The sequence below is a fragment of the Trichechus manatus genome, unplaced genomic scaffold (assembly GCF_000243295.1).
Source record: "Trichechus manatus latirostris isolate Lorelei unplaced genomic scaffold, TriManLat1.0 scaffold00180, whole genome shotgun sequence".
Taxonomy (NCBI): Eukaryota; Metazoa; Chordata; class Mammalia; order Sirenia; family Trichechidae; genus Trichechus; species Trichechus manatus.
Window position 1 is genome coordinate 1,732,336 of NW_004444116.1, and position 26,461 is coordinate 1,758,796.

The 26,461-nt window shown below is 41.8% G+C and overlaps 1 protein-coding gene across 1 annotated transcript; it reads right to left on the bottom strand.

Moving 5' to 3' along the window:
- Positions 1-8,273: 8,273 nt before the first annotated feature.
- On the bottom strand, positions 8,274-15,940 carry GPX6 (glutathione peroxidase 6). Its single transcript, XM_004387085.1, has 5 exons — positions 15,854-15,940; positions 13,193-13,346; positions 10,322-10,439; positions 9,659-9,758; positions 8,274-8,480 (listed from the first exon to the last, which is right to left on the bottom strand). The coding sequence occupies exons 1-5, from the start codon at positions 15,938-15,940 to the stop codon at positions 8,274-8,276; spliced, it is 666 nt and encodes a 221-aa protein (XP_004387142.2).
- Positions 15,941-26,461: the final 10,521 nt, after the last annotated feature.

Genomic DNA, 26,461 nt, shown 5'->3' on the forward strand with positions numbered 1-26,461 from the left:
CCTCACGATAACATGTCTAAAGTATATAAGATGAATCTTGCCATCCTCACTTCTAAGGAACATTCCGGACTGTACTTCTTTCAAGACAGATTTGTTCATTCTTCTGGCAGTCCAATATTCTTTGCCAACACCATAGTTCAAATACATCAATTCTTCTTCAGTCTTCCTTACTCATTGTCCAGCTTTCACATGCATATAAGCCGATTGAAAATATCATGGTTCGGGTCAGGTGCTCTTTAGTCCTGAAAGTGACATCTTTGCTTTTTAACACTTAAAAGAGGTCTTTTGCAGCATGTTTGTCCAATGCACTATGTTGTTTGATTCCTTGACTGCTGCTTCCATGGGTGTCGCTCGTGGATCCAGGTAAAATGAAATCCTGGATAACTTCAATCTTTTCTCCATTTATCATGATGTTGCTTATTGGTCCAGTTGTAAGGATTTCTGTTTTCTCTATGTAGAGGTACAATACATACTGAAGGCTGTAGTCATTGATCTTTGTCAGTAAGTGCTTCAAGTCCTGTCTTAGTTATCTAGTTATCTAACAGCAATACCATAAATGGGTGGCTTTAACAAACAAATTCATTTCCTCACAGTTTAGGAGACTAGAAGTCCGAATTCAAGGTGCTGGAACTAAGGGAAGGCTTTCTCTGTCTCTTGGCCCTGAAGGAAGGGCCTCGTCTCTTCTGAGCTTCTGCTCCTGGGAGATCTTCATGTGGCTTGGCATTTCTCTTCCTCCATCTGCTTCTCTTGCTTGCTTGTTTAATCTCTTTTGTATCTCAAAAGAGATGACTCAAGACATACCCTACACTAATCCTGCCTCGTCAAAATAACAAAGAAACCCATTCCAAAAAGGGTTTATAACCACAGGCATGTTGTTGTTGTTATTAGGTGTTGTTATTAGGTGCCATCAAATCAATTCAAACTCAAAGCAATTCTATGTTCAACAGAACATTATAACATGTCCAAAGTATATAAGACGAAGTCTTGCCATCTTCACTTCTAAGAAGCATTCTGGTTATACTTCTTCCAAGACAGATTTGTTTGTTCTCCTGGCAGTCCATGGTATACTCAATATTCTTCACCAACACTGTTTCAAAGGCATCAATTCCACAGGCATAGAGGTTAGGAATTACAATATAATAGTTTTGGGAGACACAATTCAATCCCTAACAAGTCCTCCTTGCTTTCGGCAAGCAGGGTTGTGTTATTTGCACATCACAGGTTGTTAATGAGTCTTCCTCCAATCCTGATGCCTTGTTCTTCTTCATATAGTCCAGTTTCTCAGATTATTTGCTTAGCATACAGATTGCATAAGTCTGGTGAAAGGATACAACCCTGATGCACACCTTTCCTGATTTTAACATTCAGTGGAATACTATTTATGTCGGATGCATGCTATGACAAGAATAAACCTTGAGTACATTTTCTGAGTGAAAGAAATCAGACACAAAGGGACAAATATTGTATGATACCACTTATATGAAATACCTAGATCAGGCAAATGTGGATTGACAAAAGTTCATAAGTGGTTATCAGGGAGGCATTGGAGGGAGGAGGGAATAGGAGTTATTGCTGAAGGGGATTGAGCTTGGGGTGATGTAAAACTTTTGGAAATGGATAGTGGTAATGGTAGCACAACATGGTGAATGTAATAATCACTGGATTGTACACTCAGAAATAGTTAAAATGGCAAACTTTTTATTATATATTTTACCACAATAAAATTAAAAATTAAAAAAATAATTGAATTGGGTGATACTTAACCTCCTTTCCTCCTGATTTATCTGCTGGAGGCAAAGATTATAAACGGGAGAAACTGTAGAGAGAGAGAGAAAAAGAGAGACAAGAGTAAGAGATTCTTTAGTGATCTTTTCCTTAGTTCTTCTGAAGTTGGTATCTAAAAATTGGTATGAACTATAGGGGTGCTATGGCTGCTAACCAAAAGATTGGTAGTTCGAATATACCAGCCACTCCTTGGGAACCCTATGGGGCAGTTCTACTGAGTTCTACTGTGTCCCTATGAGTCGGAATCAGCTCGACTGCAACGGGTTTGGTTTTTGAGTGTGAGTCGGAATCTATGGCAAAGGGTTTGTTTTTGGTTTTTTTGGCTACATACTAAAAGGTAAACAACACTGTCATAAACTGTAGGTGGCGCTCTGAGGTTATGAAATGGTTTGTATAGTGAGCTGAGGCCACCGTATTGTAGAGGCCAAGGCCAAAAAAAACCCAAAGGTGTTGCCATCCAGTCAGTAGAACTGCCCCCATAGGGTTTCCAAGGAGCAGCTGGTGGATTGGAACTGCCATCCTTTTGGTTGATAGCCAAGCTCTTAATTACCAGGGCTCCTAAGAGGCCAAAGCGTACCTCAAAGACATTATTTTGCTCTTCCTTACATTTTGCAAGTAAGCAAGAAAAGGTAGACGGTCTTTATGGATTAACAAGGAAAACTTTTTTAAGGAGCAAAATCTCTATCCAGGAACTTCCCAGAGAGTCAAATAAAATAACATTTCTGATCTACAACTTGAGAGCAAGAGAAAACTTGTAGTCAATACAATGGTTGGTGGTGGGGAGGAGCATGGTGAAGGGAGAAGAGAAAGTGAAAATTTTTTGATCCCAAATCAGAATGTATATCTAAGTCTTTGGGAAGATAATACACCTTGAATTGGGACTCATATGGTGACCACAGGGGCCAGAGACTGAGGAAACTGAAAAACCAAGGGGAAGGCTGGACTGTCCGTGTCAACTTCAGGTCTTAGGAACACTGTAATGACTCAGTGGGGGTAGCATTGTGGCTGTGGCTGTGCAGAGGAGTCTGTAGTGACATGAAGTACAGGAGAAAATTTCCTCCTTCATCTGGTGTCAACATGACATTTTCTGCAAATCCTCCATTCCTTAGAGCAGTGGAGTTCAAACTTTAGCATCTATGAGGATCTCCTGGAAAACCTGCTGTTGTGGCTTGAATTGTGTCCACCAAAATATATGTTGTAAATCCTAACCTTTATGTCTGTAGTTATAATCCCATTTGGGAAGGGTTGTCTTTGTTATATGAATGAGGCAGGATTAGTGTAGGGTGTGTCTTGAGTCAATTCTTTTGAGATATAAAAGAGATTAAACAAGCAAGCAAGAGAAGCAGAGACAGAGGAAGACACATGCCAAGCCACATGAAGACTGCCCAGGAGCAGAAGCTCAGAAGAGACAAGGACCTTCCTCCAGAGGTGACACAGAGAGAAAGCCTTCCTCTAGAGCTGACACCCTGAATTTGGACTATTAGCCTCCTAAACTATGAGAAAATAAATTTCTGTTTGTTAAAGCCACCCACTAGTGGTATTTCTGTTATGGTAACATAAATAACTAAGACACTTGCTAAAATATAGATGGATGGACCCCATCCCTAGAGTTTCTAATTCAGTAGGTCTGGGATGAGATCTGAAGATAGCTTTTCTAACAAGTTCCCAAATGCTGCTGCTGCTGGTGGTCAGGGGACCACACTTTGAGAACCAATGCCCTAGAGAGAGATCAAGAAAGAAAACGGTAAGGGAGTAAAAGTTTGTCAATTTCCTCCCCTTGGGGCCTCTAGTGGGAGTTTCTCTAAACAGCGAGTTGCTTGTGGAGGGTTGTGGTGCAATGGATTGCTTTTGTGTGGCCTTTCTTGCCATGGCCTTATAACCCCCACCCAAGTGATTGGGTGGGACTGTGTGATAGGCTAATTGTGCTACCAAAGGGATTAGTCAGTTTTGCCATCCCCATGGGCTTGAAATGAGCCATCCCAGAGGTAGGAAAGAGAGAATCCCACCACCACCAAGGAAGAACAGCCAGGAGCGGAGAGCGTGTCCTTTGGACCCGGGATCCCTAAGCTGAGAAGCTCCCGGAACCAGGAGAGAGGTGTAACACTGAAGGCAGCAAGACATGGCAGCCAGAGACCCGGTGGCAGACACCTGGCAGCAGGTGGTGTGTTGGGCTTCCCAGCCCATGGAGATGGAAAGCTGAGTGCCTCTGGGCAGAGCCTAGGGCCAGGGAGAGGCGTGCCTGTGAGCAAGGCTAGGAAGAGACTCTCCTGATGAAAGAACTGTATCCTGAGTGTTCCTGAGCCTGAATTATAACTGTCACTTCCCTAAAAAACTCCATAATTGTGAGTATTGTCTGTGAGTTCTGTGTGGCCATTGCAATGAATTATCAAACCCAGCAGAGAAGAAGAGAGTGCTGTGGGAGAGACCATTGGTGACAGAGTTGATAAAGATGGTGGAGAGAGGAGGCGTGTCTGACTTCTGCCACATAGGAATCAGCCTTGGGCTATTAATCTTGATTCTCCATCCCCCTTCTAAAGTTAAAAGAGGTCAAACACTGCCTCCATGCCATTTTTACAAGGGTAACATGTGGTTTCCATGGCCCTACCCAGATCCCCTTTACTGGACCCGTGCACCCACCCCACCTGTTCTGAGTGTGGGCTGCTCACAGATGCCTCTTCTTCAGAGTATTGCCCTCAGACTTCTCCAGAGACTTTCCTACAAAGTCCGTCACCTCACCTGGAAGGTTATGCCTCTGAGGGGTGGGAGTTAGCCCATAGCTAATGATTGACCGGCATGGGTTACAAAAGACCATCCCTCTTGCTTTGAGGTGGGACTGACTATAGTGTGATTTACACTGAAGCTAAACTACAGCAGAAATCTTGTCTTTATTCCTTTCCTTTCCCCTGCCCTATCCTGCTTCAGTGGTTTGTTTTCTTCTGAGACTACTCTCTTAATAAATTATGTATGACTGGATCATTTCTCAGATTCTGTTTACAGGGATTGGAGCCCAAGTCAAGGAGTGTTCATGAGATCACAGGAGCAAGACTTTGATGTGGGATGGCTATGCTTTCCCAGAAATTTTTGGAATCCAACTCCAGAACTAACATGAGAACTCCTAAAGGTCATTAACCACCAATGTCTACACAGCCCACAGAGAACCGAGAGACTGACGGTACTGGAGTCTTTTTACTGGGCTGCTCAGCAAATCTGGGAGTGAGTGATTAGAACAAATTTGAGTCCTGGTTATGGGACTTAAAACTTCCACACTCCGCCTCAGGGTCTCTCCTCAAAGGCTTTGTGATCAGTGGAGTCCTAGTGATACTAGATGCCTGGTAGGTGGCTTATGGGGCAGTCAGTTTATGTGAAGATGCCTGGGCTTGGGACCAATTCGTTCCAGTTTATCTGATTTGCATGATAGGTTCTGGGAACTACTGGTTCAAAGAAAAAATTCTGCAGTGAAAATAGTACCAATAAAGACAATGATGATAATCACCGTGATAGTAATACTACTTTAAACTACTCTAATGGACCTGAGCTCCTGAGACAGCTCGGGCAGTTCACCCCCTCACAGGTTTCATGTATGACTTCCCTTGGGGACTAAGATCTGTTATAGGAATTAGTGAGGAGGGGAGAAGTGAACAACCTTATCTCTTGTTCCTCTCTTTGTAAAGACTTTACCATTATTATTGTTATTAGCTACATTCTGATCAGGACTGTTGCCCCCACAACTACTCCTCACTTCCAATGCAAGGTAATTTTGGTTTCCAGGATAGGAAGCTCTACTCATTTACCTGGTCTTGGATGCCCCCAGGACCATAATGTCTGTTTTCTGTTCAGGGACAGCCACTGGAGGGCACCAGGAGTATAGAACCTGTATTTCTCAGAGTGGAGGTGGATTGAGACCTCTCCCTGATAATTCAGGTATAGTGCACTCAAGCTGAAGGTTGAAATTCTCCTCCATTACCTTAGGACATTGAGCGGGGAATGTTCTCCTGGAGTGTCCAGTTCTGTACATGAACTCAAGATTACTGTTCAGGCTGAACCAGTACCCACTTTTTGCACCCTGATTGTCCTGATATGAAAATAGTAAGAGATCTAGAACTCTTTTGGAAAGTGTTAAGGTCTCTGGAGGTTCTCAAGACCTTCAGAGATTTAGAAGAAACTAAAAAATGAAACACGTATTTTTCAATACCACTGGTTACTGGTTCTTTTGCTAGAAGAGCAGGACCTGAGTGTTTATGGGAGTAAGGAGGAGTTCACATTGAGGTCTGAGACTGGGCCTAACAGAGAATGTCTGAGAAGGACCAGAGACCCCATAGAGTCAGCTCCTAAAGGACCAGAGTCACCCTAAATGTTAAGAAAATGGATTTAAGATCCAATGGACAGATACTGATAGTTTGCTCATGATGTATTTACTAGTGCTGCTTCGGCTGTACCAAACAGTTGCATCTAGTGGTTTCCTTCTCATTCAGTTCCCATTTTTTGTTGGTGGCAGTTCTCATCATTCCTTTCTCCCTTCCTTTTAGGATTTGAGTTCCAAGTTGGAGTACAGTTTGGAACTGTGGTTATTGGTTCCACATCTGGAACCCAAATTCAGAGCATGGTTATCAGTATTCCTTGAATATACCAAAATATAGATGTAGCACAGAGAAGATACAGCTAGGAATCTAAGAGAACCTGGGTAAGCTAATTATTCTATTTCTGACCCTTCTGTAATCCCCTCACTGCCTTCACAACTGCCATAGTGCTTAGTAAAAGATTTATGGAAGAACCAAATCCAATAGGCCATGGCCAAACAGATTAAAAAATAATAATAATAAATCCTTTTTCTGTCCTAGATTTTAAGTTCAAGAAGATAAAACATCAAATTATTTTCAAATTCTCATGTGTGTCTACCACCTATGAATTTTAGGATCTTTATAATCACTTTGCTGGCTCTGCTGTGTCTGGCTTAATTTGTCAATATTTATGGTGCTATAAAAAGATTAAGTCAGGGATCATATTTTTATTTAGGTGCACAGTGGGATTATGACCCCTATATTGTTTGATATTTTACACTGATATTTAAATTTTCTGTACTTTATAAGTGCAAAATATATTTTAAAGTATAAGTGCCTGTGTTCGAAATAATTTGTGAAAAGGAAAAGAAACAGTATTTTATTTCCCCTCCCTTACCTAATTTTCTCTTTCCTTAGTTTCTGCAAATAATTTTTTTAAACCTACATCCATATAAACACGTTCCATTTTAATTATAAACCAGTATAGGGCAGATAGTCATTCCCAGCTGGTCCTTTGATTATCTGATAAGGAGTGGTTTTTGTGTGCTTTTCTTCTAGTTTTACATGTTTTCAAATTTTAACTGTGAGAATGAATTAATTTTATAAACAGAAATGTATATGTATTTGTTGTTGAGAGTGAGAAGATCCATTGAGAATCAAGGATTCCTCTCATGTAGCAGCCCCTCAGGAGACCTGAATGGGAGGATGCAGAAGGGCCCTGATTCCTAGAGGTCTGTGCTCACTGTCACAGCAGTGCTGTGAGCATCCAGGCCCATTGCTTTTGAATGGGCCAATGACGGGGGGGTGGCTAGAGAGTTCTGAAAAAAAAAACAAAATACTGAAGAACTAAGTTAGGTGGTCAAGGGATCAAGGACAAAGTGAGAGAGGAAGAAGGAGTATGACTCCAGACATAATATGGGATTAGGAAAACATAAGTGAGCCCAGCTGCTGCAGAAAAATTTATTTGAGACAGTGACAAGAATGAGTCCAAAACTGGAAAGACCCAGGGTGAGAGGAGACAGCCCATCATCCAGAGTGAAGGGACATCCCTGCCCAGGTGCCATGACCTGAATGCACTAAGGGACAGGCACCAGGGAAGGTTCTGGTAGGGTCCAACCCAGAGTGGCTTTGGGACCCACCATCATGGATATGTCCCTCCCTTCATGTGAGGTGAAGTTCCTGCTCTCACCCTGCCTTCAGAAGTCCTATAGGACAACTACAGGGTATCAGGGAAATGAAGGAGGACTGGGTAGGGAGAAGAAGAGTGTCACAATGCATGCCTAATTTCTAGGAGACAAGAGGCTATGAAGGTGACCTAGACAGTCTTGTTTTGAGTTCCTGCTTTCTTTAAACCTTCAGGATGGGGAAAGGATAGGCATCAGAGTTTCTGGGTATTGCCTTTTGAGGATCATGGGGTAATCTGAACCATCTACCCACATGAATAATTTTCTTTTGGAATGGATTGAAGAAAAATTGATACTTTAGGAAGGGAAAATTGGAGAGATAGGTTTCCCATCCCTAATTGTTCAAACACACACACACACACACACACACACACACGCACACACACACAGGTGCTCTGGTAGTACAGGATGGTTTGGTCATACGTAGGCGGGGTTGGAAGGAGCATGGAGCAAAGATGGATTCTTTGTTAAACAGGTCCTTCAGGTGGGAGGCAGGGTTGCTACTTTTGCCACTCTCTGGTCCTTCCTACTGGGTTTCAAACTGCTTCAGGTACTCGAGGATGTCTGACTTGACTGTGCTGACTGAAGCCTGATGGTACCAGCGCATGACAGGGACTCCATCAGGTCCTACCAGGAACTTCTCAAAGTTCCAGCGGATGTCATGGACCTTCATGGGCTCCCAAAAGAGTTTGCTTGATGAGCCCAAAATCTCAGAGGGGGGAGGGCAGGAGTTCTGGAGCAGAGATATGAAAAATAAAAACATAAGTTTATTTCTGCTTCTGTCTGGTCCCTACCCCTAGTCTACTTACCATTATACATCTGAATATATATTAACTATCTGACATGCTCCCAATCAACCACGGACATTTCAATGAATCATCACCAATACAATAACCACCACTCAAGCAACCAAGAGTTAGAGAGCATGATGTTAAACAGAAAACATTCCTCCTTTCCCTGTTTCTCCCCCTATGTCCACGATTATATCATAATGTTTCAGAAAAGAATATATAATTTGTCTAACTTCAGTTTCCTTATCTGAAAAATAATGGCTTGGATTAGTGTAGCTGTTCTCAGAGTTTGGGACTCCATACATCAGCAAAAATTCAATAAATATTTTTTTGAGATTAAAGTAGAATTACCAATATTCATCATGACAATAAAAATTTTTAAAGAAAACTAAAATTTAAAAATGAAAGGATTTGTAAATATTAAGTTGAACCATATAAAATTTCTGCTGTCACCATTTTGAACACCAAATCTGGCAATTTCATATGTTTTAACCTAATATTAACTTATTATCAGAATAAATGATGGCCTTTTATGTTCAATTAAGTTAAACTTTATGGAGAAACTCCCAACATTATCATTTTTTCTCATTTTGGTGTGAATGAGTAAAAATTGCAACACGATGCAGCCTTATTCCATAGGCAAGCATTTGGGAATCAGTGGACTAAGAGATCCTCAGGGGCCCTTCCACCCTGGTCTTCTGTGGCTCTAACACTCTGTGACTCTAAAGACACTATATGATACTTTATATATCCATTTCTATGTTTGTCTCAAGTGAGTATGAGTACCTATTAATATTTGTTAACTAATTGTGTAGCACAGTTCCTTGTACACAGTAGGGATTCAATAAATAATTGGTGAATGAATAAATCATTACTATTCAGTAGGGGAGATTAGCCCATGTAAGAGTGGCCATAATACTCTTATCAATCAAGAGTTTATCATACAAACATTACATGTTTCCTTTGCTTGAAGTCAGAGCCCCACAATGGTTGTTGCCACGATCCTAAACTTATTTGATCATTTCCTTCCAAGAAGTCCATCCCCAATCCTAGACATGAGCCCCTCTGCTTTTAGTGCATCTCTGCCTGAACAATCCATACCAGAATTATGTTCACTTACCTTCAGGAAAGTAAATACCTTCTGTTCTTTTTCTCCATTCACATCCCCTTTCTCAAAGAGCTGAAAATTGGGGACAAAGCCACCACCTGGACGCACATACCTGCAACGAACCCGAGTGTTCCCAGGAGGATCCAAATTAAGACAAGGATATATAGTAATGGCTACCAAAACTTTGCCAGGAAAAGGAAATGAGACATAAAGGGAGAGAGGTGGTAGATAGAGAAGGTGAGGAAAGGGAGGTCTCTGGGTATCAGGACTTCACGCAATAGGCTGTATGGAGCTAACAGAGAATTCCAAGAAAATTGGAAGGCCTTATTTGAGCTTAAATATAAGAAAGGGAAATGAACCACTTCTCTCTCTCCTCAGTCTCGATTCATTTCCTATATTCCCTCCTTTCCCCTAACCTCCCAATTCTGGACTGAGCATCTCTGTGCTTCTTTTCTATTATATGTTTCCCTGGTCTCACCATCAAAGAACTGAAAGTTAGTGAGAATACTTTAGCATTGCCACAAGGGCCAGAAAGAATTCAAAGCATCATGGTGATGTTCTTGAACTCATTAATCTACCACCCATACCAGAAGTTTCCAGAATAGAGGGCCTCTAGGCAGAGTGGGGAGGGGAAATCCTGGCAGGGCCTCTGCAGAGTTCCAAGCAGGCACTCACTTGAGTCCAGAAAGGATCTCAGAGTTCCTTCCTGGTTCTTGTTTTCCAAACTGGTTGCAGGGAAAGCCCAGTACAACTAGACCAAAAGGCTTCAGCTCCTCTTGTAGTGCATTCAGTTCTGCAGTTAGAGAACAAAGAGTGTGGGTAGCTTGACAGGTATGCCTACTTTCAGCAGAGAAACATTGTTGGATTTTTCCATTTAACATGTAAAGAAATTGAATACTATGAAGGGAAAGGTTCAAGGTTACAGAGATTGACAGGTTTCCAGAATCTCATCCAGATGGCTGCCTTTTTTCTCACACAGTATTTTCTATAACTGGCTGTACTTCAAAATTCAATGGAAGTCATTTTCAGAAAACACAGATTGGTTGGTCCTATATGGGATCCTATTTGATTCATTAGAGAAGCCATACTTGAAAGCTACTTCCTTAGGTGGATTTATCCAAATTTTTTAAGGAAAGACAAACCTTCTCCTCCTCTCCTTCTCTCCTTCTCCCCCTCTTCAGTCTTCTCCATAATGACACATCTTGAGGACTATAGGGGCACTCCAGTCACACTCCCAGGAGCACCCTTTGGTGCTCTAACCTGGGAGTGGCAGAGGGAATCAGAGAAATTCGAAGCCTAGCTCCAGAGTATTCTCCGGCTCTCTTATCAATTCTAATGACCTAACTAATGCCATTTTCCCTGGAATCCTCACTGGGACCCCGGGGCACAAACTCCAAACTGCTCCTTACCACTGCCAGGAAGTCGTCCAACTTGTCTGCCCAGACTTGGAGCATTATTTCCATCTTAGTCATTTTCAGGTATATTTATTAGTCCCCTTGATAAGCACCAACCAGTACCATTCAGACTCAGCTCTACCTGCTGGCATCTCCCATAAGAATCAGTTCTTATATGGAGAGTGGCTTTCTATTTTTATATATTTCTTCACTTACTGTCCACACTCACCTCTCTCTTATTGTTAGCAATCAAGAATATTTCCTTCCTATAGCAGAAATGGAGTACTTGAGTGGAGCAAACAGTTAGCATACTTGCCTGCTAACCAAAAAGTTGGAAGTTCGAGTCCATCCAGAGGTACTTCAGAAGAAAGGCCTTTTGAAAAATCAGCCACTGAAAAGCCTATGAAGCACAGTTCTACTCTCACACATATGGGGCCACCAGGAGTCAGAATTAACTTGACAGAACTGGTTTGTTGGTACAGTAGAAATACTTTACAGACCTTGATTCTGGCCCTTTGGCAAGTATCTTTAACTCTCTCAAATTCACTATCTGGGGGATAATTTGAATGAGATACTCTTTAAAATCCTTGTTAACTACATAATTCAATAAATTATATCACAGCAACATAATGGAATATTATGTAACCTTAAAAGTGAATGAGGAAATTCATCATGTATTGATACTGAATAATCTCCAAGATATTTTACCATATGGGAAAGCAAGGTGCAAACGGTTACCTAAAGGGAAGGGAACATCGAAGGTTTCACTGTAAACCCTTTGTATCTTTTGAATTTTGTAGATATATTACCTATTCAACACATAACATGTTTAAATTAAACCTAAGGCAGAAAATAAAGTCCTTGTCATGTCAAGAACAGCATCTGGCTCTAGTATAATCCAAGTAGAACTTTAAGTCACCTTTTCTGGATAACCAGGAAACTCAAACTCTTCTCTGATGAGTGCACAAAGAAAGAGAAAAATCCACCTCAGCCACCATAGAAGGTTGGGCCAAGTTTGGAGAGATGGAGCATTCTCCCATATTACCAGTCACCTCAACCAGCCTTCACACTACTTGAAGGCCGTTCAGATAGAAAACTACATTCCCTTCTTTAATGTCATTTTGAGATGCCTGTTGAACTCAAGGTCTTTTTCCAAAAGATCAATCCTCTCTCCTGTTGTTAACAGGAGTCAACAGTGAGAAAAATAAAAGCAGCCACTGACAGGTAGGATCTAGCCTGGCAATCAGTCATAGCTAGGCCTTGGTATTCTGTCGAACACAAGCAATTTCACAAAACATCAGTATCATATAACATGTGACCGTAATGGATCAGGGCAAAAACAAGACCACTCTGTAATCATGTCTGAACACAGGCAAAACATGAACACTTTCCAAGCCAAAAAAAAGGACCAAACATCCCCCCATCTTTGCCAATATGAGTGACTGCTGCTTCTTTACTATTACAACTTTGTTGTTGTTGTTGTTGAGTTGGCCCCTGACTCATAGCTATCCCATAGCAACCCCATATGACAGAGCAAAACTGCCCCATAGGGTTTTCTTGGCTGTAATCCTTGCAGAAGCAGATTGCCAGGTCTTTCTCACACGGAGGCACTGGGTGAGTTCAAACCGTCAGTGCCGAACCGTTGCGCCACCAGGGCTCCTTGTGGTACATTAGTCTTGTTTTATTCCTCTGTACAGGTAGATATGATTTACTAAGATATCCAGTCACAGAATTGCCCCCATTTCCTGACAGCATCCAATCCAGAACAAAACTTCAATTCCTTGAATCCGTCCCAAAATCACCTAACACAAGCCCAGATCCTACAGTAATTCCTTTTTAACACCTTACTGAGAAGCCTTATGGTTCTCTACAGTGTATGTTCTCCCAGGTGGCATTGAGCAACAAACTTAGCTTGTTCAGCTACAGGTGTGTTCCTGGTAGTCTTTGGTTTAACCTTTGGGACAGTCTTAGTTTTCAAGTGTAGAGATAATTCTCCTGGCAGTCTAAGGAGCACAGCAGTGGTAGGACTTAGGGGAATGGAATCATATCTCTCCTCTGCCCCAAAAAGAATACATTAGCAAAAATTTCTGGAATTAGAATATGGCCATCTGGCTAAAGCTAGTTCCAAAAGTGTTGAAACATGAGTTCTTACCAGGATACTGAGCTGTCAAGCCTCAGTAGGTGGCCACATTGACAAAGAGGACATGCTTGCCTGCATACTGCTTGAACTGGATATATTCCTCACCATTCAGGGTGAGGGCTCCATACTCGTAGATGTTGCCTGTCACCCCTTTGTAGCAATCCGTCTGAAATGTAATAAAAATAATCATAATGATGCAATGATAAGATAAACAATAATGCTCACATCTGTAAACTTTTTTAAAACACTCAAAGACCTTTCATGTAATAAGTTGAAACTCTGAGAATTGAAGAGATCTTTTCAAGTAATATTTGTAATCAGGTTCATGCCACTACTAGAATTTATGTCTTCTGAATTTTTTTCTTCTTTTTTTGTGGAGGAACAAGGATTTTATAATGCTCTTCCCATTTCCGGAAGATTAATACAACTCACCTCCATTCTGACATTGAACCTTCCCCTATATCCTTACTCCCAGTTCTAGTCATCCACCCCTTCTCAAATATTCCTGATAGACTGTTGCAGAGTTTATCATAATAGAAATAAGTTCTACATTCATTTCTCATTTATATGTTCTTATATTGTAATTACCTCCCCAAAGCTAGGCCCATAACATGCCCTGCTTCTTAATCCCATTGAGGAGTCTTTCTGGAGTTTTGCCAACGGGGTGCTCACTGTTACCTATCCCCTTCTTCTCATCCTTATATTGTGGAGAAACAATTTAGACTGCTTATGAACTGGGGATTATAAATTATAAAGCATAGGGAGGAAACTTCCTATCAACAGGCATACCAAGGCTAAAAGGCAGACCGAGCCTAGAACCAAAGACCAAGATCTTGTTATAAGAGAGGATGGATTTAAACCAGACTTCCTGGAGACATGGAGGAAGGTCCTAGAGTTTTAGAGTAACATAAATTGGGCTACATAGGCTCTTAGTCCATCAAGATCTGCCCCATGCAGTGAAGGGATCTCCTGTAGCTGAGCATCTATGGTGAGAGTAGGGCAAGAAGATCTTTTATCATCTACTAAGACTGTAAGTTCTGACATCAAGACACCAGGCAATAGCTCTTCTTTCACTACCCTTGGTGAGAAGGAGGTTCCTCCTAGGGCAGGCCCCTTTCCTAAGTGTCTGTACATCTGTACACACCTGCACACACACATTAGTCCATAAATTTGGGAGCATCAGCCTAAGGAACTTCCTACGAAGGGGTTGCCATCTACGTGCCTGCATTCTCCTTGCCTTTATGCCAACTTTCTCTGTGCTAAACAGTTTCTAGCATTTGCCTTCCTTGCTACTGCAATAGAAATTCACATGGAAATCACTCTGTGAGCTGAAATGCAGGGTCCCAGGGAAATTGCAGACTTAAAGAGTTCAATTCTTCCTTTCCAGCTCACCCATATCCTTTGATTTGGCTTCAGTTTGTTCAGGTCTGTTTGAAGAGGTCTGGATACCCTAAAACACAGCTTTTCATAAGATCATTTTCTACATCCAGAACTCACACCTAATCAGGCAGCAGTGACTGATATAGACCTGGAAATTCACTTGAGAGATTGCTTTTTTATTTCAGAGAGGGGGAAGTAATCTTACTACAGTCACCAGCTGTTGATTTTACATGCATCACCTTACTCTTCACATGAACTCAATAACAGAGCTACTCAAAGTGTGGTGTGAGGACTAAACCTGGGACCAATGTTAGAAATGCAAATACCTGGGCCCCACCTCAGAGCTACTGGATCAGAATCTGTGGGCATGGGGCCTAGAGATCTGTCCCGTTAACAAGCTCTCTACATGATTCATATGCAAGCTGAAGTCTGAAATGCCCTGCATTACAAGATGGGTATTGCTCTTCACCTTTTATAGGTGGGAGAAACAAATCAATAGAAGATACATAACAGGTCTAACGCCATAGTGAGGGTCAAGTTTTTGAATGAATTTGTATAGTTTTAAAGTTAGCACTTGTTGTTGCCTCAAATCATCTACTTCAGCCCCAACTCCCGACCTCACCCCATAAACTCCCAGACATATATACACATCTTTTACAGGGGCAGCTGACATCCAGTATAGGGGCTTTCTGAAGGGTGTCAGGTAATTTGGGGCATAACCAAGACCTAAGAGCACATTCTCTTCCTCAGATCACAGCCTTGTCCCCATCTCACCAAAACCACCTACTCTGTAATTACAATTGGCCCACAACCATCATAACCTTATGTATTTTATTGTTCCCTGAAAAAAAAAGCTTCTCTTCCTCCTCCTGGTTACTGATAGAGCACCTCTCCCAGAGATCAGGTCAAGCTTCTTCTCAACCCATTTGCCTTTTACGCTCCGCCCCATTTCCCGGGATCCATATGGCTACCCCTTAGGCAAGTCTGAGACATGCTTGGAGGGGACTGGCTCTGGGTTATCAAGCGACCCCCAGGGGAAAACGGGAAGGGGAATGCACGCTTTGTCCACGGTCTACGCGTGTCTCCATGAAACCTAGGCAGACAGAAGAAGGTCCACCGAAGAGACAGCTGGTTTAGCAGAGCTCCTGCCGCAGACGCAGAAGTCTGCGAAGAAGAGCTGGAGAGGCGGATCTCGTCCTTAGAGAAGAGGGGAGGGGAGAACTCCTCGCATCCCTGGCGGCCGAGCTAGCTTCAGGTGCTGAGATCCGCCTGGGTCTCTCGCGGGACACTCACCTTCATCTTCTCCTGGTTCGTGCTTGGCTGAACCAAGCCCACCAGGAACAGCGGGAAAAGACAGGAAGCTCGGAAGTGCCCGATCATAACTCGTACTAGCAGGTCCCAGCGCGAAGTCTGAGATCCCGCGGAATCTCGGCCCCTTTTGAGCCCCTGGCAGGGACCAGTTTGAAGAAGAGCCCTCCAATCGCAGAGCAGCATTCAGTCCCCACCCTCTCCCTCCCTCTAGCCCCTCCCCCTCGCCTCGCCCTGGAGCATCTGGGAGATGGGACCTGCACGTGTTATGGAAGTGAACATGGAGGCTTCACTCTTAGGAACCTGAGATACTGACCCTGCCCTCTCCAGGTGAGTGGCATTTCCTAGGTGGTGGCGCAGTGGTTAAGATCTCGGCTGCCAACCAGAAGGTCAGCAGTTCAGATCCACCAACCGCTCCTTGGGAACCCCATGGGGCAGTTCTGCTTTGTCCTACAGGGTCACTATGAGTCGGAATCGACTCGAAGACAATGATTTGGTTTCAGGAAGTAGAGCTACTACCAAATAGTTGGAGTTCAGCTATTCCAAAGAACTTCACAATACTTTTATTACAGCTTAAAAAACAAAAGATCTTCCTAAAGTTTCTAGTACTCCTGTGTTATAAGAAAGTTAGGAGAAGATTGACACTGGGTGAAAATATCCTCAATATAAAGAAAGACAGAAGATTAGTATCTTATTATACCAATACTGCTTAAAAATCTGGAAGAAAAATAGCACTAGAGGAAAACGAGCAATTCACTCGAAAAGAAATGAGAATGAACAAACTATAGAAAAAAATTTCCTCCCCAGTAAACATAGATACATTCGTTGTTGTTGTTAGGTGCTTTCGAGTCGGTTCTGACTCATAACGACCCTGTGTACAACAGAAGGACACACTGCCGGGTCCTGTACCATCCTCACAATCGTTATGCTTGAGCCCATTGTTGCAGCCACTGTGTCAATCCATCTCGTGGAGGGTCTTCCTCTTTTGGCTGACCTTGTGCTTTACCAAGCATGGTGTTCTTCTCCAGGGACTGATCCCTTCTGATAACGTGTCCAAGTATGTGAGATGTAGTCTTGCCATCCTTGCTTCTAATGAGCATTCTGGCTGTACTTCTTCCAAGACAGGTTTGTTCGTTCTTTTGGCAGTCCATGGTATATTCAGTATTCTTTGTCAACACCGTAATTCAAAGGTGTCAATTCTTTTTTGGTCTTCCTTATTCTTTGTCCAGCTTTCACATGCATATGAGGCGATCGAAAACCGTGTGGCTTGAGTCAGGTGCACCTTGGTCTTCAAGGTGACATCTTTGCTTTTTAACTCTTTAAAGAGGTCTTTTACAACAGATTTGCCCAATGCAGTGCATCATTTGATTTCTTGACTGCTGCTTCCATGGATGTTGATTGTGGATCCAAGTCAAATAAAATCCTTGACAACTTCAGTCTTCTCTCCATTTACCATGATGTTACTTATTGGTCCAGTTGTGAGGATTTTTGTTTTCTTTATGTTGAGGTATAATCCATACTGAAAGCTGTAGTCTTTGATCTTCATCAGTAAGTGCTTCAAGTCCTCTTCACTTTCAGCAAGCAAGGTTGTGTCATCTGCATATCACAGGTTATTAATGAGTCTTCCTCCAAGCCTGATGCCTTGTTCTTCTTCATACAGGGCAGCTTCTCAGATTATTTGTTCAACATACAGATTGAATAAGTATGGTGAAAGGATAGAACCCTAACACACACCTTTCCTGACTTTAAACCACACGGTATCCCCTGTTCTGTTCTAACGACTGCCTCTTTATCTATGTGCAGGTTCCTCATGAGTACAATTAAGTGTTCTGGGATTCCTGTTCTTTGCAGTGTAATCCATAATCTGTTATGATCCACACAGTTGAATGCCTTTGCATAGTCAATAAAAGACAGGTAAACATCTTTCTGGCATTCTCTACTTTTAGCCAGGATCTTTATTTTTTTTTTTAAACATTTTAGCTCAGGAAAAGACCAAAAAGTTCAGGGTCTTTCTTTCTTCAGAAACTTGAGACAAGATTATGCCTAAGAAGGTCACCATCTAGACCTACTCAGAGAACCAAAAAAATCTCTTGAAACTGATTCCAGTCAAGGGAGCTCATTTGGACCATGGTTTGAGATATTAATATTCCTATAAAAGCTGGAATGTTCCAGATGGAACTCTACTCTCTGCCACCTTCGCTGATTATAATCTTCATAGGTTAGAACTGAACAGAACTAAAAAATCATCTTCACTTCGTAGATAAGGAAACTGAGATTCAAGAACAAGTGATAAACCCAAAAACCCACTGCCGTCAAATGGATTCCGACTCATAGTGACCCTATAGGACAGAGTAGAACTGTCCCATGGGGTTTCTAAGTCTGTAAATCTTTAGTGGGGTGAAACTATTCTGTTAGCAGCCAAGTGCTTTTAACCACTACATCACCAGGGCTCCTAGAAGAAGTGCTAGTTTGGCCAAAGTTAGAAGCAAGGTCTTCAATCTCAAGGTCAGTGTTGTTTCCACTTCACTAAACTGTTATCCTCCTTCAGAGATGATTTCAGCATCATGCTTGGTAGATTGGTAAGAAAAGAGGAAGACCCACAACAGGATGGATTGACACAGTGGTTACAGCAATGGGCTCAAACATACCTTCTACTGCGAGGATGGTGCAGGACCAGGCAACATTTTGTTCTGTTATAAATGGGGTCACTATGAGTTGAAGCCAACTCAGTGGTGCCTAACAATAACAGTAGTATGCATTGCAATATCTAATCCTTGATAATGCAACTATCTTAGATTTTCTCTCAGTTTTAATATTGTAAATGAAATGAACTTAAATATACCTTAGAGATCTCTGTCAATTTTTCTCAGTGGTGTTAAATGTCTTGTCTGAGGTCATGTAGCATCTCGGGTTGAGCTGGCAGAAGACTCCTTCATGGATCTTGACCTGGTCTTTTTTTCACCACACTCTCTTGTCTCCTAAGAAACAGGCTCTTATTCAGGGATGCAGATGGCTCTTCCCCAAACTGGTTATTCAGTTGATCTATCAGCAAATCCATGTGCCTGGCACTTTGCTAGGCATTATGGTGGTTAGAAGATGAAAATATATATATCATGTCCTCAGGTTGCAGAGAAGGAGTGGCAAATGGGAATCAAGGGTCATAGTTTTCAAAGGAGAATTGTGCATAATATAAGAGCTGAGGAAGGGAATTAAAGAGAAAACTCCCAATATGTTCAAACCCAAGGAAATTGTTTATTACTTTACTGCCATAGGACTAAGGATTTGATAGATAAACCACATCCTTTAAGTGCTTTATTTTAATGGACGATTGCCATGCATGGCTCAACATTGTAATTATAGTATGAGCTATGATTTAAAATCAAAGCAGACAAAGTGGATGGTTTAGTGAGTATGAGCAGCCTTATTTCTGGTAAATAATTTATTTAGCTGTGAAAATACTGAAAATAACTCTTGGTACTTGTAGGACCCTATGTAGGAAACAACTACATTATAAAGAAAAAAATTCTGAGGGTGAAGGGTGGGCCTCAAGAATTGCAGAGAAATCAGAATCATGTAGCCAAAAGAGACTTCAGAGGTCTACTAATGTAACTTTTACATCTTCCAAAGATTGTAATAGCTTCTGCACACTCACTCTTGGTTAATAAAAGGAATAGCCCAAGGAAAACAGAAGTACTGAGGTTTGGGGCTTCAGAACAGTAAGAACAGGAGCCTGTGGGACCAGGAAACCTTTGAAAAGAAACATACCTCCCTCCCACACACATACACGTTCACTACAAAATCTGAAATGTCCAGTAATTATAAGCTTGTCAAAGAAAGAGAAGAGCTCTGAGGATGGAGATGGGGTCACGGTAACAGAATTCTTTGCGTCTTTGGCTGAATTTCAGTGTAGAGCATTCTTTATCACACAATAAACACTAGAATCAGATGATAATTTAGTAAGAAAGCTTCTTAACTTCCCAGAGGCCCCCAGGGCCTGAGAGAAGGACCACAGAGTCCCCTGGAAGGAAAGAGAAGACCCAATTGTTTACTTTTCCAGAGACATCATAAAATTAGTGAGAAACCCCAGAACTCACCAGCAACTTTCAACAATAGCCTCAGAGTCTTTGCCAATATTTTGCAACTAGAAAAAAGTGGAGGAACAGAGGCTTAGGATTCTGGGAAATGCTGGTTTTCCTACATGGAGTAGAGATCTGCCTCTCCACTCCTCCCCTCTATGCATCTTGTGGGCAGGCATCACTCAGATGAGGGTCAGTCAAGTGTATCTTCCAAGACACTTACCACGTGATCTTGAGTCTCTTCCTCTGTCAGCCTCATGTCCATTTCAGAAAGGAAGTTTCTAAAATGGTACAACTAAGACAAAGGTCCCTAGGCTGTGGAAAATTCCTCTGCCTCAAGCAGCTTGCTTAGCATGCCCCACAGCTTTACATTAAAATCCTAGTTCCTTTGCTTGGCATGCCTCATAGGTTTACATTAAAATCCTGATTCCTCTCTCCTTAACTGCTGCCCAAAACTAGAGGAAATTGCGGAAACCAGTTTAAGTGCCATGTTGACATTCAGGATAACCTTTTAGCTCATTAAATACCTCATACACAGTAACTTCCCCACCTCTGAGTGGAGTTATAACCGCCATTTTCTGAACATGTGATGCATGAAGTTATATGTAAACCCTCTTGCCCCTGCATAGTATGATTAAGAATGTTGCTGATATAATGTGTATGAACTTCCTACTTACAAACCCCTTAAAAGTAACCTTTCCGCTTGACCTCAATGAGCAGTCTTGATGGCAGCAGCCCTGACTGTTCCTTTCCTTGCACGACAAAATAAAGGCACCTTTCTAGTCTCCCACCTCAGTCTCTCGTTTATTGGCTGAGATGAGTCACGCTGAGCAGAACTTGGGGTTTCCACCCTGCAACACAACTACCATGGAGAACAATTTGTTAGTTCAAAAAGGTAAACATAGAATAGCCATATGATCCAGCAATTCCACTCCTAGGTATATATTCAAAAGAATTGAAAGCAGGAATGCAAACAAATACTTGTACAACAGTGTTCACTGCAGCACTATTTACAGTAGCCAAAAGGTGGAAACAGCCTCAGTGTCCATCAACAGATGAATGGATAAATAAAATGTGGTACATAGATGCGATGGAATACCACTCAGCCATAAATAGAAATGAAGTCCTGAGGCATGCTACAACATGAATGAAATTTGAAAACGTTATGCTGAGTGAAATGAGTCAGTCACAAATGGACAAATATTGTATAATTCCACTTATATGAAATATCCAGGATAGGCAAGTGTATAGAGATCAGAGTTGATTAGTGGTTACAGGAAGTGGGAGTGAGTGAGAGGGAGGGGAAGAGGGGGACTCACTGCTTAGGGGACACTGAGCTTCTGTTAAGGGTGATGGAAAAACTTGGAAATGGATAATGGTGATGGTTGAACAGTGTGGTAAACATAACTAAATCACTAATTATTGAATTGTACATCTTTCTTCTGCAGAGTGGCTATTGAGTTTGAACCACAGAACTTTCAGTTAGCAGCCAAGCTCTTTAACCACTGTGCCACCAGGGCTTCTTATACATTTACCACACACACACACACACACACACACACACACACACACACACACACACACACACACACAAAGAAGGTGTATTCACTCCTTCCTGTCACTTTCTGTTTTTAAAGGTCTGTGCCAAGGGTATAAGAGAGCATTTGAAGGAGGTTATAAAGGATCTGAGCAAAGATGATTTTTGAGAGAATCCAAGAGACCTCCTTTTCAAATCAAGTCATCCAATAAGCATAAAATATTGCATATAAAAGTTACTCAGCAAATGTCTTCTGTATTTAGTTGAACTTCAAGTTGTGAAGAGGAAGTGCATTTAAGGTTGGGCTGGACATAATCACAAATGATTAATTTGAGAATTCAGCTTGTCTAGCCCTTTTATTTAATGGACAAGGCCAGAGGCACTAGAGTGATTTTCACAACATCAAACAGCCAAAGCAGGAACCCTGGTCACACAGAGCTTATACTTTAAGATGCTCCTATCTGCCACTCTAATTATTATCCTTCATTATTAACTCCTTTCATAGCCCGTTTGTGATATCCTGGCCTCTAATATACTTCAGTGGATGGCATGTAAGACTAAGGGAAAGAGACAAATGTTTTGGTAGCAATGGCAGGATTTAGCAACTGTACTTCATTAATGCTAAAAACAACCAAATAGCCCCTTCTAATCTACTTCTTGTAGCCTACAGTTACAGGTACCAAAAGACATGCACACCTAACAGCAAGAACACAAATTCTCAAATAAACATGAGTCTAAGCCATTGTTCTATATTCCTATCTAATGGAACATAGAATATTTTCCAACCTGGCCTGAGAATAAATAATTTTCTTCCTTAAATCAAATATTTATGATGTGGCTTAATCTTCCATCTACCACCCTATTTCTCCACCCTAACTTATCTTTTTCAGCAGATGATAAAGCATAGCACAATAATAAATAGGAATTTATTGGAAAAGAATAGTACAAGTCAAGAGGCTGTAGGGACCAGAAATTTGGCCAGAGGCTAAGTATAATCATGGGCCAATTACCAAGCCCTGCACTCTCTCTTATCCCCTAGCCATTTCATTAGTCTCTTAGCCTGGGGACAACACTACCATAAGAGAAAGAACATAGGTATTGAAGTCAGGAGTCGGGATACTGGGTTTTCATCTCAGCTTTGATGGTAATTCACTGTACCCACTTGGCAAGCCAGTCGTCTCTGGACCTCAGTTTCCTCATCTGTTGATGGACACATTTGGACTACTCACTGGGTAATTACTAGGGTGTCTTTCAGCTATAATATGCTATGTTTTTATGATGTCTCTTGGGTCCACCAGAGGCAGGTTAGGTAAGAATACATTTTTGACCCTTGCTACTCAACGTGTGGTTCATGAACCACCAAAATTAGCATCACCTGGAAGATTCTTGAAAATGTCAAATCTCAGGACCCACCCCAGAGCCACTAAATCAGAACTTACTTTTTAATCAAGCTCATCATGTGATTTATATGCACACTAAAGTTCAAGAAGCATTGCCCTAAAAACAAACCCATTGGCATCGAGTTGATTCTGACTCATAGCAACCCTGTAGGACAGATTAGAACTGCCCCATAGGATTTCCAAGGCTGTAATCTTTATGAAAGCAGACTACCACATCTTTCTCCTGAAGAGCAGCTGATAGGTTCAAACAACTGACCTTTTGGCTACTAGGCAAGCGCTTAACCACTGCTCCACCAGGGCTCCTTTTAGCGTTGCCCTAGCTAACTATTTTTTGTCCCATGTCTTCAAGCTTTCATCACTCAACCAGTGGCACACTGTACAGTACATTTAATTATGAAGGTTAGGTGTGGGGGCCTGAGTATCTCAGACACTTTGCCAAGCATTCTGTCCCCTGGAGAGGGCTCATTCATGCAAGAGTAGCAGGAATGAGAAATGCACAGTCACAGTGGAAAGTTTTCAGGGAGAAAGCTCTCAACTGTGAGTCAGTGAACTGCCCTGGGCTTGGGTTTCATTCTCTGTAAATGATGGTCATTGTCTCTGCCCCACCTACTCTATAAACCTATTGTGAGGTACTATAAGATAGTATTTGGGTTGGCAAAGAGGCACAGAGTTGGTTTCCCTGGCTACCTACTCTCCCATTCTCCAATCTAGCTTTTCACAGCCAGCTCAGCTTACCGGAACTCCTTGTTAATTGAAGTGATACATTCTTCCTCTTCACCTACCCTGCCTCTTCCAGGTGCACATAAAAGGCTGTCCCTGCCTCTTGGAACTGAAGTCTGGGTAGGGTTTAGTTTTTGTGAACTCTCTTGCAATATAGAAGCTTTTCGTTATCTCGGATTTCTGAGTTCTTTTCAATGTCCTCTAATCTATGTCCTGATCAGTGACACCCTATCCAGCCATGCAGGGCCCCAAGACCTTTTGGGCAGTCAAGCAGAACACTTCCCTCTTTGGGCACAGACCTGCACGTATTCCCAACCTCTTCTGCCCTCCACTCCTTCTCAATTAAAAAAAAAAAGAAAAAAAAAAAGCTGAATCTTAGGCAACAAGGCTGTAGAGACCATCAAATTCATTACCTCCACATGCCACCGATTACCTCCTTGATTCTAAAAAGTTAGTGACTCTGTACCTCGTTTGCTGGTTTGTAAAATCAGGGCAATAATAGTATCTACCTCTTCAGGCTGCTGTAAGGATTGTTGTTGTTAGGTGCTGTTGAGTCAGTTCTGACTCATAGTGACCCTATGTAAAACAGAACGAAACGCTGTGCGGTCCTGTGCCATCCTCACAATCGTTGTTATGCTTGAGCCCATTGTTGCAGCCATTGTGTCAATCCATCTCGTTGAGGGTCTTCCTCTTTTTTACTGACCCTCTACTTTACCAAGTATGATGTCCTTCTCCAGGGACTGGCCCCTCCTGATAACATGTCCAAAGTATGTGAGATGAAGTTTTGCCATCCTTGCTTCTAAGGAGATTCTGGCTGTACTTGTTCCAAGATAGATGTTTGTTTGTTCTTTTGGCAGTCTGTGGTATGTTCAATACTCTTCCCCAACACCATAATTCAAAGGCATCAATTTTTCTTCAGTCTTCCTTATTCATTGTCCAGCTTTCTCATGCATATGAGTCAATCGAAAATACCATGGCTTGGGTGAGGCACGCCTTAGTCCTCAAAGTGACATCTTTGCTTTTTAATACTTGAAAGAGGTGTTTTGCAGCAGATTTGCCCAATGCAATACGTTGATTACTTAACTGCTGCTTCCATAAGCATTGATGTGGATCCCAGGCAAATGAAATCCTTGACAATTTCAATCTTTTCTCCATTTATCTTGATGTTGCTTATTGGTCCAGTTGTGAGAGAATTTTTGTTTTCTTTATGTAGAGGTGCAATTTATACTAAAGGCTGTAGTCTTGGATCTTCATCAGTAAGTGCTTCAAGGCCTCTTCACTTTCAGCAAGCAAGGTTGTGTCATCTGCATACTGCAGGTTATTAATGAGTCTTCTTCAAATCCTGATACAGCATTCTTCTTCAAATCCTGATACAGCATTCTTCTTCAAATCCTGATACAGCATTCTTTTTCAAATCCTGATACAGCATTCTTCTTCATATAGTCCAGCTTCTCATTATTTGCTCAGCATACAGATTGAATAAGTATGGTGAAACAATACAATCCTGATGCACACCTTTCCTGACTTTAAACCATGCAGTATCCCTTTGTTCTGTTTGAATGACTCCCTCCTGGTCTATTTACAGGTTTGTCATGAGCACAGTCAAGTATTTTGGAATTCCCATTCTTTGCAATGTTATCTATCATTTGTTATAATCCACACGGTCAAATGCCTTTGCATAGTCAATAAAACACATGTCAATAAAACATCTTTCTGGTATTCTCTGCTTTCAGCCAAGATCCATCTGACATCAGCAATGGTATCCCTCATTCCACATCCTCTTCTGAATCTGGCTTGGACTTCTGGCAGTTCCCTGTTGATGTACTGCTGCAACCACTTTTGAATGATCTTCAGCAAAATTTTACGTGCGTGTGATATTAATGATATTGTTCAATAATTTCTGCATTCTCTTGGATCGCCTTTCTTTGGAATGGTCACAAATATGTATTTATTCCAGTTGGTTGGCCAGGAAGCTGTCTTCCAAATTTCTTAACATAGACAAATGAGCATGTCCAGTGCTGCATCTGTTTGTTGAAACATCTTGTCATGGATTGAATTATATCCCCCCAAAAATGTGTGTATCAATTTGGCTGGGCCCTGATTCGAAGTATTGTGTGGTTGTCCTCCATTTTGTGATTGTAATTTTATGTTAAAGAGGATTAGGGTGGGATTGTATAACACCCTTACTAAGGTCACATCCCTGATCCATTGTAAAGGGAGTTTCCCTAGGGTATGGCCTGTACCACCTTTTATCTCTCAGTAGATAAAAGGGAAGCAAGCAGAGAGTGGGGGACCTCATACCACCAAGAAAGAAGCACTGGGAACAGAGTGCATCCTTTGGACCCGAGGTTCCTGTGCAGAGAAGCTCCTATTCTGGGGGAAGACTGATGATGACGAGGACCTTCCTCCAGAGCCGACAGAGAGAGAAAGCGTTCCCCTGGAGCTGATGCCCTGAATTTGGACTTCCAGCCTACTAGACTGTGAGAAAATAAATTTCTCTTTGTTAAAGCCATCCACTTGTGGTATTTCTGTTAGAGCAGCACTAGATAACTAAGACATATCTCAGTGGGTATTCCGTCAATTCCTGGAGGCTTGTTTTTTGCCAATGCCTTGGACCTCTTCCTTCAGTACCATCGGTTCTTAATCATATGCTTCCTGCTGAAATGGTTGAATGTCAACCAATTCTTTTTGGTACAGTGACTCTGTTTATTCCTTCCATCTTCTTTTGATGCTTCCTGGGTCATTCAATATTTCCTCGTAAATTCCTTCAATATTGCAACTCGAGGCTCGAATTTTTTCTTCAGTTCTTTCAGCTTGAGAAATGCTGAGCGTGTTCTTCCCCTTTGGTTTTCTAACTCCA